Here is a 14,624-nt window from a genome sequence, read left to right on the forward strand (position 1 = left end):
AACTATTTGTTTGAAAAATAAAGTATTTTTTCTAATTTAAAAATTTCTAATAACAGCTCTTGTTATTGGTTTAAGTGACTCTAACACTATAGTAAGTTACTCTTTAGAGGAGCACTTAAACTAATTACTTGAAAAATTAGAAATTAATTATGAATTTTTGAATTGTAAAAAATCTTTTTTATTTGGTACAAATAGTCAAAGATCGGAAAAAACATTTATTCTAAAAAATATGATCTGTCTTCTAAAAAAGGTTGAGAGACTAATTCGGTAATTTCTCTTAATTTCCTATTAACCAATAGAAAGTGCAACTAATAAATATTGTTAAAAGCAGGTTTTCGAAATGGAAATAGCCAAATTGCAGCTTCATTTAGTCCAAATGGAAGATACATAATCAGTGCAAGTGAGGATTCTCAAGTATTTGTTTGGAAATATGAAGAGCCTCGTAATGCAAACGCTGCAAAAGCTAAGACTATAACCGTGACCCAATCTTATGAACAGTTCCAATGTAAAGATGTAACAGTAGCAATACCATGGCCTTGTACAATTAAGAGTGATCCATCACAAGCGCCAGTGATTAACAACGCAAAAAAGAATACAAAACGCGGCGGGGATGATAATAAGAAAGCGTTGCCTCCTCTTCCAAAGAAAAACAATAACCACGGAAATAATGGAACTGATGGTACCGTAGCCTCAGCCGCACCGGATCACGACTCTTCAGCAATTTCAAACGTAGAATCAGGGCTTGGAGATTCATCTAATAAAGTTGAGGCCACAGTAGAAAGTGATGGCACTTCTCAAGAAGAAGGTGAGGCAGTTTCTCGGGATAATTCAGGATTAGGTGATTCAGTTGCATCAAGTTCTGCACCAAATGGTCATGGCGATTCATCAACTGCTACAACTGCTGCTACTGCATCTTCAAATTTTTTGTTAAGTGATGTTAGCAACAACAACCCAGCTACAATGAATCCTTCAGCATGGGGCTTGGTGATTGTGACAGCTGGCTTTGAAGGTGAAATAAGGTGTTACCAAAACTTTGGGTTGCCAAAAAAATTGGGGCTTCAAGCCAATCTTTTCGGAGGCCCAACATAACATATTTTGTCACCCGAAGAGTTGCCCTTTTCAATTTGTTTTGATGAATGTAATTTTATTATTATTATTATTATTATTATTATTATTATTATTATTATTATTATTTTCTATTAGATTAACATATTTTTTCACGACAAAAGTTGCCTTTTCCATATATCTTCCTCTAGTTACTAGTTAGTACTTAGTAGTGTACTAGTGTGGTAGGGTATGACCAACAAAAGACAAATACCAAAAATACAAATGACGTTGATATGGAAGAAACATTACAAATAGTGAATTTTCTTCTTTTTTCTTTCCTTCTTTCTTTTATTTTGCTTTTTAAAAAAAAATGGCATAAACTTGTTTCAATTACGTAATGGTGTAGTTATTAAATTCGGACTTACCTAATTGACTGATTCAATTGAAAATTTGATACAGTAGTGTTATATTTATAAGTGTTGATCGAAAAATATTTTCGATATAGGTAAGTTAGTTCGGAGGAAGGTAGAGACAATTTATCGAAAAGATGCGTACATAAGTGTGAGATTGAAAGTGTTCGACGTGGATTGGACTTGAATTGATCCATTAATCGAATAGGCCTAATCGAATAGGATATTCGAATAAGTGAATTGAATAGTTATGGTAGTGGAAAAGTTAAAGGCCTCCATCACGCGAGGAAATCATGGAAAATGTTTAGGCGGAAACGGTTATCAAGGAAAACACATTCAAAGCAGTAATTTTGTAATTAATTATAATTAATTGGAAGTTACCTAAAGTAGATTATAAATATTAGGAAGTCTTAGTGAATAAAGGTTGGAACTTTTACTCAGAAAACACTCAAACACACTCACATCCCAGGGAATTCCTGAGTCTGCAATCGAGTAACTTTTCTGTAGGGTTCCTTCCATCTTTTCATTCTTTTAATTTATCTTTCTGTAAACTTTACATTTTAAGTAAAATTATTTTCCAAGTATTCTTTATCTTCATTGTCCAATTTACATTTTTGTATTGTTAATTTCCAAGTTGAAGTCCTTTGATCCAGTCAAAGGCGTTTTATTACTTTCTTTTAAATTCAATGCAAACCCATTTTCATTTTTTCTATTTCTCTTTCGAAAAACCTTATTTCTCTTATTTCTTTTTAATTCATAAAGTTTAATTTATTCTTATTTATAAACCCACTCTAATCGAAGACACTTTGATGCACTTCTAGAAAACTGGTACCTGCAAAGAGGAGCAGGTTTTGCTCCTAGACCACTAGATATTGAACCACCATTGATTTGCTAAAAATTGACAAAATAAATTGGCACGCCCGGTGGGACAGTTTTTAAATCAAAGTGTGTCAAATAAGTATTTTGTGGTGTTATCCAGTGTATGTGATTACGAAGTTGAAAGATCATTCACATGGCTGATGAAATGTCAAATGTGAATTGTGGTTCATCCACCAATGATAGCATACCAGTGTCTACGCAGCAAGCGGACGTGAATTCACGTTCGGAAGCCACAATCGGGACTGAAAGTATTGCAGTCACGACTATCCAAACTGGAAACATGGGACGTAATATTCGTCCACGTGGCACCTTGCCACCGTATCAGCCTCCACTAACTGCTAGTTGGCCTCTGTATGGTCGTTTTCCTGGTTATACCCCTCCAATAGGTGGTTTTGTTCCGCCTATTCGTTTTGGAAATACAAGTGGAGTGAATAACAATGATGTAAATCAGACTGCTGATTTGATAGCAGAGGCTCATTGTGTAGAAAATCAAAGTAATGGTAATGAAATATTTGATTAAGTTTCTTCTATTTCTAATGATATTATTAATTTCACTTTTGATTGCATTTATGATGTTCTAGAACCATTAGGTTTTGAGAAATATTTGATGAAAGATGACGATCATTATAAAGGGTTTGAATCCCAAGATCCCTTAGAAGTGGTTAATCTAGGGACTCTCGATGATGTTCGAATTACATATATATGTAAAGATCTTGTTGATCCTTTTCGAACTGAACTCCTTAATCTGTTACACGAGTTTAAGGATTGCTTTGCATGGGGTTATCATGAAATGCCTGGCCTCGATCGTTCATTGGTGGAACATCGATTGACAATAAAACCGGATGCTAGACTGGTTAAGCAAACTCCAAGACGTTTTGCTCCAGAAATCAATAAAAAAATTAAAGAAGAAATAGAACGCCTGATTAAGGAAAGGTTTATTTGAACTGCATGCTATGTTGAATGGGTTTTGAATATCGTTCTAGTGATGAAGAAAAATGGGAAGTTGAGAGTATGCATTGATTTTCGAGATTTGAATAATGCTACTCTAAAGGATGAATAATTTTATGCCAATTGTAGACATGTTAATTGATTCTGCAGCAGGAAATGAGATCCTAAGTTTTATGGACGATTATTCAGGATATAACCAGATCTTCATTGTGGAAGATGACATGTCCAAAATTGTGTTTGTCTCTATACCATGCTTGTATGAAATTAAAGTGTTATATGGTGGCTAAATCGGTAAAAGTCATCGCACAAACCGATCGAATTAAATATATGTTGAGTTTTCCAATGTTACGTGGGCGACTAGGGAAATGGATGCTGGCATTAACAAAGTTTGATTTGCAATATGTCCCAGCCAATGCTGTAAAAGGATAGGTCATTGCAGATTTTCTTGTGGATAATTCGAAAGATCTAAATGACCAGGGGGCAAATGTAATTGATGTAGAGGTCAATTATTAGAAATTATATTTTGATGGATCGAAACATAAAGAGGGCGCAGGAGTTGGAATTTTAATTGTTTCACCAGAGGGAATTCTGTCGAAATTTCTATTCGAAATAAAATATCCTTGTTTGAATAATGAGGTAGAGTACGAAGCTTTGATTTTGGGCCTCGAAATGTTAGTTAATAAAGGAGTTTCGGAAGTTCAGATATTAGGGGATTCTCAGTTGGTTTTGAAACAGTTATCGAAAGAATTTAAATGTAATAATGGGAGGTTGCAGAAGTATTTGACAACTGCTTGGGAGTTGTGAAACTCTTTTCAAAAAGTTTCTTTGGTTCACATTCCAAGGATTCATAATGAAATGACTAATGAATTAGCCCAAATTGCTTCGAGGTATAAAATCGGTCCAAGAACTCTTAAGAGATTGGCCAGTAATCATCAGATTTTAGTACCTGCAAGTGAAAGAGAGGTTTTGTGTATGGACGAATGGGAAGATACTAATTGGAGAAAGCTTATTGCTCAATATTTGAAGGATCATAATATTCCAGTCGATAGAAAGATGAAATTGCGAGCAATAAATTTTGTTTTAATGACTGATGAGTTGTATAAGAAAGGGATCGATGGGGAGTTTATTGAGATGCTTAGGATAAGATGACCAAAATATTACGTTGGGTGAGGTTCACAATGGGATATGCGGTTCCCATCAGGCTGGAAAGAAAATGAAATGGGTGTTATATCGCAATCATGTATATTGGCCATCCATGATAAAAAATTGCATCGAATATGCCAAGGAATGTCAAGAATGCCGAAACATGGCTCGATTCAGCAAATTCCAGCATCAGAGTTACATTCAATAATAAAGCCATGGCCATTTAGGGGTTGGGCTTTGGATTTAATTGGATTGATTCACCCTCCTTCATAAAAAAAATACAAGTTTATTTTGGTAGCAATAGATTATTTCACAAAGTGGGTTGAAACAATTACCCTGATAGAAGTGAGTCAAAGTGAAATAATAGATTTTATTGAAGAACATATTGTCAATCAATTTGGAATTCCTCAAACATTGAGTACTGATCAAGGTACTATGTTCACTGGTCAGCGAATTAAGAATTTTGCAACTTCGAGGAATATTAACATGGTTACTTCATCTTTATAGGTTTGATCAAAAATAATATTGGGAATAAGCCTCGAACGTGGCATGGGACTTTAAGACAAGTATTGTGGGCTTATCGAAACTCACCAAGAGGTTCGACAGGTACATCGCCATATAAATTGGTATATGGTCATGATGTAGTGCTGCCATTGGAAATAAATTTAAATACTTTAAGAGTATCAAAACAGAATGATTTACCAGTTGATGATTACTGGAATGCAATGTTTGATGAGTTAAATGAATTAGACTCAGAACGAATCCTGGCACTCGATAATGTGATTCGACAAAAAGAAAGTATTGCTCGAAGTTATAATCGTCAAATCAAAGAAAAATCTTTTGATATAGGCGAATTAGTTTTGAAAGTTATTTTTCCAATAGAAAAGAAATCAAAATTTCTTGGTAAATGGTCCCATGTTTGGGAAGGCCCTTTTCAAGTGATAGGGACATATTCTGGAAATGCTTATCAGATTAAAGATATCGAGTCAGAAAGAGTAATTAACTCGATTAATGGAAAATATTTGAAGCAATATTATTGTTGGCAGAATTAGTAGTTCAACATGCATAAGTCTGGAAAAGATAAAAGATGGTCATACAAAGAGAAATTTAAAAAATTCAAGGTGCTAATAGTTTTGTCAAATCGGAGCGTAGCTTTGCCCTCCTACTGTCCAGAGTAGAAAGTGCTTCAGCTTGTTTGAATTTGTCAAATTGGACCTTTTCGAGTTGTTTTTCATATTCTTCTCGTTTAGTCTCAATTGAAACAAGCTCCTGCATGAGATGTTGTTGTTCTTGTTGGGCAGTAGCTAGAGGTTTGGCTATGATAGCTCGTCTTTGACGTATTCTAGCTAGCTTTTCATTGATTTGAGCCAATTTCGCTTCAATTTTTGTTTCTTCTTTGTCATAAAAAGCTTGAATAGAAATAGCATGAGCAATCCTCAAATCGAATTCTTCACGAGAGGCCTGAACTGGTCGAGAGGCTGCAATACAACTTTCTATATTAGATTTGACATTCGCATCTTCTGTCTCTGTTTCCTGGAGTTGAAACTGAAAAGCTACGCTTTCATTGAGTAGTTGTTTGAACTCTTGAATCGAGTTAAAGTGTGGTAAGGTAGCTGGGAGCTCAAAGGAGGAATTCAAAAGATCAGATAAGATTTGGTTAAGAATTGTATCATTAACCCACATAGCAGGAGGATGATCCAAGAGCTTTATGAGTGACCGAAGCTATTCTCGAGTGTCAACACTCAGTTCGAATGAAGGTCTTGATGTAGCAGGTCTTGGGAGTGTTGGCACTGGTATAGGGACTTCATCTTCTTGGATAACTTGATCTAGAACAGAGATCAGACTGGCCAATGTAGCACTTGTATGAGTGGTGGAAGCATCTAGTGTGTCAGACCTTTGCCCAGGAGAAGTTTGAAAATCAGCATGTTGGGCAGGACTAGGCGGTTTTGGAAGCGTTTCTAATACTCTGGATCGAGACGAGTCTGAATTTGTTATTTCAGTAATTTAAGAGGCGGAGTTAGAATCTGGAGCCACCTGGTTCTCTGCGGAAAGGACAGTCTGGTTGTTGGATGAAGTTGATTCAAGTATTTGAGTTTGTGTGGGAGAATGCTGTGGAGGATCTTTTGTTAGATCAACTACTTATTTTATATGAGAAGGTGGAAAGGCAGCATTGAGTGGTTGAGTTGATTCTGTGGCTTGGATCAAATCATAGGATGTAGAATGTCCTAGGTCAAGTTGTTGTTGCAGGAGCAGTTGATCAGGTGCAACAGAAGATGTAATTGAATGTGCAGCAGTGGTAGGCTGAATATGAAAGGTATACAATTATGAGTTAAAAGTTGTTTTAACTTAAGTAAGACATATATAGAGATGATTACATTACCAGGATATGTCTTGGTTTTCGGACTAATCGAGGGCCAGGATTTGAGTCAGCTGTATCCTCTAAAAAATTAAATGTTCATATAAAGATTTGGATTATCAAAAGAGGTTAGTTTAAAGTACATGGTAAGGTAGTAAGTGATAATGGTTACCTTTCTAAAAGTCTTGGTAGGAGTTTTTCGACTTTTTTGTGGAGGTTGTCGAGAAGAGGCTGTAGCATCAGTTTTTTGTTTTTTGTGATTTTTTGGGAGAACCCTTAGCAGCAGGGTCTATTCGAATGGTGGATTGTTGAATTACTTCAAAAGTACGATTGTACCTAGAGTAATAAGTAGTCCACCATTCGAGACAAGACTTAGTGATATAAGAGCTACAGTCATAAACAAGGTAATTGAAATGATCCTTGTGTTGGTGATTTGTGGTGATGAGGAAATCAAAGTCACGCTGAGAAGATAGAGTAATTTGGCAAAGTGGCTTGTTGTTCCAAGGAAAGGGGGCTAGAATTGCCTGTGAAAATCTTAGTTTCCTGGTTGTATAATGAGGGGCGTATAAGGTCACTTTGAGCTTTTCTTTTTTATGCTGGGGTAACCCAATATGGATTGCCTGAATAGCTAGCAGATTTGCCCAGTTCCGATTAGCTAGTTCACTCACCTCTGTATCATTAGGGAAAAGTAAGCGATCAAGTCACACAGGACCACGGTTTCGATGCAAGAAAGGAGCAAAATCGAGATCCTCATTGTCAAAATCTTTGCAAAAATGGAAGAGAGAAAAACAGCCTAGAATCGGTCTTCATCCGATTGTGTATTTGGGAAGTTGGGCTTGTAATCAGCCAATCAAAAACCTTCGATGTGCTGTTTATCAGTGCCACCACTTCTAGGCTTCGTCATAAATTTTTCGAAAATGGCATTGAGCCATAGTTGGAGAAGCCAAAGAAGGCCACCAGTACTGATCATACTGTTGTTTCGGAGACAATGAACGAAATGGCCAAGTTCTTCAAAAATATGCCCTAGAAGAAGTTTGGCCAAATTGAGAACTTCTTTTTCATGAAGCAGAGCAGCCAAAGGTAGAAAGAGCTTTGACATTTGAACACTTCGGGTACAAAATAGGATGGCGTTTAGCCAATAGAACAAAAAGACTATGTGTTCATCATTTGAAATGTCAGTGCCTTCTTCACCCATGTTGTTAGCAATGAAGTCGCTATAAGAACTAGATAAGGTAACATTGTATTAGTGCTCAGGCTGCATGTGGAGGACACAGTCTGGAGAGTTTATTGGGAGCCCTATAATAGCAGCTACATCCACTGTTCCAAAAGTAAGTCACAGCCCCAATCATCCAAGGGAGTATTGTAAGTGAGAAATGAGAGAGCCTTAGTAGTTCCTATATTGCTATAGACCCCCATTCAGAACTCTTTGTGGGGTTCAAGGCGTTGATACCAGGCTGAGAAATCGTTCCCTCGAGGGTTAGTCTTTAGATTATTCTTGAAATGTTTTTGATTGATGAATTGGGAAATATTGAAAGCCTAGTAAATCAACAAATCTTCCCCAAAAAGGGAGTTTTCTGTTGGCCTTTTCCAAGGATTCGATTGGTCCGAGGAAGCAATGAGTATTTTCATACTGTGAAGGGGATTAATATTATGGTATAATTAATCTACAATTGAGGATCATCAATTACTTCATCATTGACTTGATTCAATATGCGGAGGGCTGGTAGAGCTGGTGTTGCTTCTGCATGGCCTTTACCCTTGTCTTGGGTAGCAACATGAGAGGAGGAACTGGCCATTGTTGAATAGAGGAGAAGGAAACGAAAGATTGAAGATTTTGTAAGGAAGTTTTTGATGTAAGGAGGATTCAAAGGGCAATGAGTTCCGAAAGATTTGAACAAGGTGAGGATGATGAATTTAAAGTGTTACTGTAGCTGTTACTGCGAAAGGGATGCAAATAGAGGTAACTTCGTGAGGAAGATGAAGTGGTGGCGAGAGAAAGCGCAAGTCTCGGGAGACGTGTCGAGTGGGTCAGTATTAATGGGCAGTTTAAATGGCAATTATTACTGATTTATGAATTTGAAAATTAAATTTGGATTAAGTGGTTCAGCTTCTGATAGTGTTATCGAAAGTAAACACATTAATCCAAGGGGGCAATTTATTGATCGGAAAATATTTTCGATAAAGGTAAGTTGGTTCAGAGGAAGGCAGAGACATTTTATCGAGAAGATGCGTGCGTAAGCGTGTGTTCAACGCGGATTGGACTTTGATTGATCCATTAATCGAATAGGATATTCGAATAAGTGAATCGAACAGTTATGGTAGTGGAACAGTTAAAGGCCTCCATCACGCGAGAAAATCATGGGAAACGTTTAGGCGGGAACGGTTACCAAGGAAAACACATTCAAAGCTGTAATTTTGAAATTAATTGTAATTAATTGGAAGTTACCTAAAGTAGATTATAAGTATTAGGAAGTCTTAGCGAATAAAGGTTGGAACTTTTACTCAGAAAACACTCAAGCACACTCACATCCCAGGGAATTCCTGAGTCTGCAATTGAGTAATTTTTTTGTAGGGTTCCTTCTATCTTTTCATTCTTTCAATTTATCTTTCTGTAAACTTTACATTTCAAGTAAATTTATTTTCCAAGTATTCTTTATCTTCATCGTCTAATTTACATTTTTGTATTGTTAATTTTCAAGTTGAAGTCCTTTGATTCAATCAAAGGTGTTTTATTGCTTTCTTTTAAATTCAATGCAAACCCATTTTCATTTTTTCTATTTCTCTTTCCAAAAACTTTATTTCTCTTATTTTTTTTTAATTCATAAAGTTTAATTTATTCTTATTTATAAACCCACTCTAATCGAAAACACTTTGATGCACTTCTAGAAAACTGGTACCTGCAAAGAGGAGTAGGTTTTGCTCCTAGACCACTAGATATCAAACCACCATCGATTTGCTAAAAATTGACAAAACAAATTGGCACGCCCGGTGGGTCAGTTTTTAAATCGAAGTGTGTCAAACAAGTATTTTGTGGAGTTATCCAGTGTATGCGATTACAAAGTAGAAAGATCATTCACATGGCTGATGAAATGTCAAATGTGAATGGTGTTTCATCCACCAATGATAGTATACCAGTGTCTATGTAGCAAGCGGATGTGAATTCACGTTTGAAAGCCGCAATCGGGACTGAAAGTATAGCAGTCATGACTATCCAAACTGGAAACATGGGACGTAATATTCGTCCACGTGGCACCTTGCCACCGTATCAGCCTCCACTAACCGCTGGTTGGCCTCTGTATGGTCTTCCTCCTGGTTATACCCCTCCAATAAGTGGTTTTGTTCTGTCTATTCATTTTGGGAATACAAGTGGAGTGAATAACACTCAAAACCCACAACAACATTCTGAGTATTCTCGTGATTATAATGTGGGCTCTACTTCGAATGATGCTAATTCAATGGTAGTATATCGACAACAAGTGGAGGAAAATCATCATGACTTAGTCAATTTATTGACTTAACAAATGACCATAATTCTGAACCCTATGATGGCTGATCACAAATCGAAATTCAAACGTCTTGCTAGACAAGTCGAACGGATTGCTCGAATTGTGGATTATGATGAGGGTGAAGGGCATAATGTCAGAGGAAACAATGAAGGATTTGGAAATGAATTTCAAAATGAAAATAATGTTTTTAATGGAGGGAATCCTTATGTTATTCCTCGTGGGCAAAATGCAGAGGAAGTTCTGGCTCGATTACGGGCTAATCGTGGTGGAGAACGTTATCAAGTTACCAGAATTGTGGAGGAGGTGTTGAATCGAGTTGGATTGAATGTCAGTTTTATGAACCAACCACACTTTGTGTCTGCTTTCCTCCAAGTGGTTCAAATGGCTGAAGTGCCAAGAGGGGTAAAAAATCCAAAAATAGTCACAAAGTTTGCTGGTGAAGTTGGAGAATCGACTACTGAACATGTTGCTTGATATTTGGTTGAGATTGCGAACTTAGCTAATGATGACACTTTGAAAATGAAGTTCTTTCCTTCTTCGTTAACGAAGAATGCATTTACTTGGTTTTTGAATCTCAAACCAAATTCGATAACAACATGGAATCAGTTGGAATCTGCTTTTCATGCTCAGTTCTTTCAAGGAGAAATGAATGTGGCAGTTACTGATCTAATGGCAGTTACTGATCTAAAAAGTAAGTAATAATATTGACAAAAATTGAAAAATATATTATTTCTAATACTTTTTACTTAAATAAAAATTTTCAAATCCCATAAAGTAGAATCTTTTTCTTCTTGTGACCGTCCTTCTTGATTCATTTGGTATTAATTCTCTCTGTTTCAACTGCTACAATTGAGAGATTTTTTTCAGCTATGAATATTGTGAAGAATAACTCAAAAATAAAATGAAAGATGAATATCTTGCTAATTTCTTTTAATTATATTGAAAATAAAATTGTTGAAAAATTTAACACAGATTCTATTATCGATGAATTTTATGATACAAAGAATCGACCACTTCGTTAGTAAAAAGTACACACATATTTTTTGTACTTTAAAATATATTCTCTATCGGTATATTTTTGTAATACATCTTATATTATATCATTTTTTGCATAATCTTTTAATATTATATATGTTATTGGCCCCATGAGAATATTTCTAGATCCATCCCTACATAAAATTATATAAAAAAATTTAAATAAAAAATTAAATAACATGTATATAGTAATTATTATTATTATAAATATTTTACAAAGTTATAATTAAAATCAAACGCTCAGGATTTTTAACATTAAAATATTAAAAATAATTAGTATTTGTCTTAATTAATTTGAGTTTGTTGAGTGATCATCTCACTCGTCTGCTTAAACAACTATTAGGAGTTAGAATCGAGTTCTATGCTAATATGTGGCAGACTGACAAGCAAAGACTATCTGGAACAGCCTGCTACGAATTTCGGACCATGGTCAGGGGAAAGATTGTTCATACCACCCCTGACAAGATCAGAGAGATATTAAAGCTACCTCAGCTAAAGGATGATCCAGGCTCCTTCAACAGGAGGATGATGAGAGTAGACATTGGCCTGGATAAGATTCTAGAGGACATCTGTATCCCTGGAGCCAGGTGGACCACCAACACAAAGGGCGTCCCAAATCAACTCAAGAGGGAGGATCTCAAACCAGTTGCCAGAGGATGGCTGGACTTCATTAGGCGTTCTCTGTTGCCCACCAGCAACCGTTCTGAAGTCACAGTTAAAAGAGCAGTGATGATTCATTGCATCATGATGGGAAAGGAAGTGGAGGTTCATCAGCTGATTTCAACAGAGCTCTATAAGATTGCTAACAAAAATCCAAAAAAGGCCAGGTTAGCTTATCCAAGCGTGATTTCTCTGCTCTGCAAGGACGCTGGAGTCAAGATGGGAATAACTGAATATATCCTAACAAATAAAAAATTAAATAACATGTATATAGTAATTATTATTATTATAAATATTTTACAAAGTTATAATTAAAATCAAACGCTCAGGATTTTTAACATTAAAATATTAAAAATAATTAGTATTTGTCTTAATTAATTTGAGTTTGTTGAGTGATCATCTCACTCGTCTGCTTAAACAACTATTAGGAGTTAGAATCTCGTCTTGTGTGTAGCAATCCATTGGTTGGTGATAAACTCTTAATAAATGGAGTATCAATATGTAGCTATATATACCTTTCAGGAGTACCCAAATACACAGGTACCCGACTCGTCCATACCTGGTTGGGGAGGGTAATAACTTGACCTGAGTTGGGGCAGATTTTGCTCAGGATAGGGCATAGTTAGATTTAGGGTGTACACACTCCAGATATATACATATAAACACTTTTAGGAATTAGGATTTACCTCACATCACAGATTCAGTGATTCACAGCTTCAATCCATACTCTATAGCCATGCAAGAAAAACTCAGTCATCCTCACCCAAAGTCTTCTTCTTCTCGACTTCTTCACAAAAAATCTCACAGCTCTCATCTTCCTTCACAGCTCATGTTAGCATCGCTACTTATCCCGTTATCGTCGCTGTTGATCCTGTCGCCACTTTTCTCTTACCGAGTCCCTTTTTTTCTAGGTAAATTTCTCTCTCTCTCTCTCTCTCTCTCTCTCTCTCTCTCATTATGAGTCTGTTAAGTTCTTATCTTCCTCTTCTACAGACTCATTACTTAGTCACCGTCGTTATGAGCCCAGGCATTGCCGTTGCCGTTTCATCTGAGTCTGTCACCGAATAAAATAGAATTTTTATTCAAGTTGGACCAGTTGAAAATAGGCATGTATGAGATCATTTTTGCATGTAATTTCTGAGTTTTCTCATCCAAATTTGATCTATATGGTTGTGTATTTTAGTATGGCGATCATCGTGGTTTCGTTGCGACACTAATGTGATAAAAGCTGTGGTAATTTCATAACTAATATATGAGACATACCAGATTATTAAAGTAATCAAAGAAATAATATTCAGATGTACGCATAAAATTTATAAGATGTGATTATCTCAGAAAATATATACGTATAGCTAACATATACGTATAGCTCAAGTGGAAGATTGTTAGGAAATTATTATTTCTTAATATATTTATGAGAAATACATATATTAATTATAATCATAAATTAAGTAATTTCACATTAAATGACTTATATAAAAGTGATCTCATTTATCGTCATAAATGTTGAAATAAATAAGTCATTATTACTTTTGATTTAGATAAATGAGATTAAAACCATAGATACTATTTTATGAGTTTTAGCATTTAATAAGTGTCACACTCAAATATAAAAAATAACTTCAAGATTTTGGTCTCCAACACATCAAACTTGCCTCCGTAGCTCTTTTTCCACAGTGGAGTTGTGATTCAACCCTATTAGGGATACAGAAGATTTTGGTTGACGAAAATCAAAGAACTACAAGAGTCAAGCTCTCGAATAAAGGGACGTTTTTGCGCTCTCAGTTATATTCTTAATGATTTATGATGAGCGGATATTTTATACGCTTTTTGGGGATAATTTCATATAGTTTAGAGTATGTTTTAGTTAGTTTTTAGTCTATTTCTAGTAGTTTTTAGGAAAAATTCATATTTCTGGACTTTACTATGAGTTGTGTGTTTTTCTGTAATTTCAGGTATTTTTCTGGCTGAAATTGAAGGAGCTGAGCAAAAATCTGATTCAGGCTGAAAAAGGACTGCTAATGCTGTTGGATTCTGACCTCCCTGCACTCAAATTGAATTTTCTGGAGCTACAGAACTCGAAATGGCATGCTTCCAATTGCATTGGAAATTAGACATCCAGGGCTTTCCAGCAATATATAATAGTCCATACTTTGCACGAGGATAGACGTATTTAAATAACTTTTAGAGACTTATTTTGGATCTGATGACATTTCATATCTAAACTTTGTATTTTCTGACGGCATGAGTCTCTAAACCCCATTGTTGGGGGTGAGGAGCTCTGCTGTGTCTCGATGAATTAATGCAAGTATTTCTGTTTTCCATTCAAACACGCTTGTGCCTATCTAAGATGTTCATTCGCGCTTAACTGTGATGATGGTGATGAGCTGTGACACTCATCACCTTCCTCAAATCATGAACGTGTGCCTGACAACCACCTCCGTTCTATATACGATTGAATGAGTATCTCTTAGATTCCTTAATCAGAATCTCCGTGGTATAAGCTAGAACTGATGGCGGCATTCATGAGAATCCGGAAAGTCTAAACCTTGTCTGTGGTATTCCGAGTAGGATTCAAGGATTGAATGACTGTGACGAGCTTCAAACTCCTGAAGGCTGGGCGTTAGTGACAGACGCAAA

The 14,624-nt window shown here is 35.9% G+C and overlaps 1 protein-coding gene across 1 annotated transcript in view; it reads left to right on the forward strand.

Annotated features, from left to right (window-relative positions):
* Window positions 1–1,251, forward strand: part of LOC107636672 (WD repeat-containing protein YMR102C-like) — a 4,808-nt gene extending 3,557 nt beyond the window's left edge. Inside the window, exon 7 of the mRNA XM_016340166.2 lies at window positions 332–1,251. Within this exon, the coding sequence (XP_016195652.1) occupies window positions 332–1,089 (758 nt within the window). The 3' untranslated portion in view covers window positions 1,090–1,251. The remainder of the gene's footprint in view (window positions 1–331) is intronic.

Source organism: Arachis ipaensis, chromosome B04 (assembly GCF_000816755.2).
Source record: "Arachis ipaensis cultivar K30076 chromosome B04, Araip1.1, whole genome shotgun sequence".
Taxonomy (NCBI): domain Eukaryota; kingdom Viridiplantae; phylum Streptophyta; class Magnoliopsida; order Fabales; family Fabaceae; genus Arachis; species Arachis ipaensis.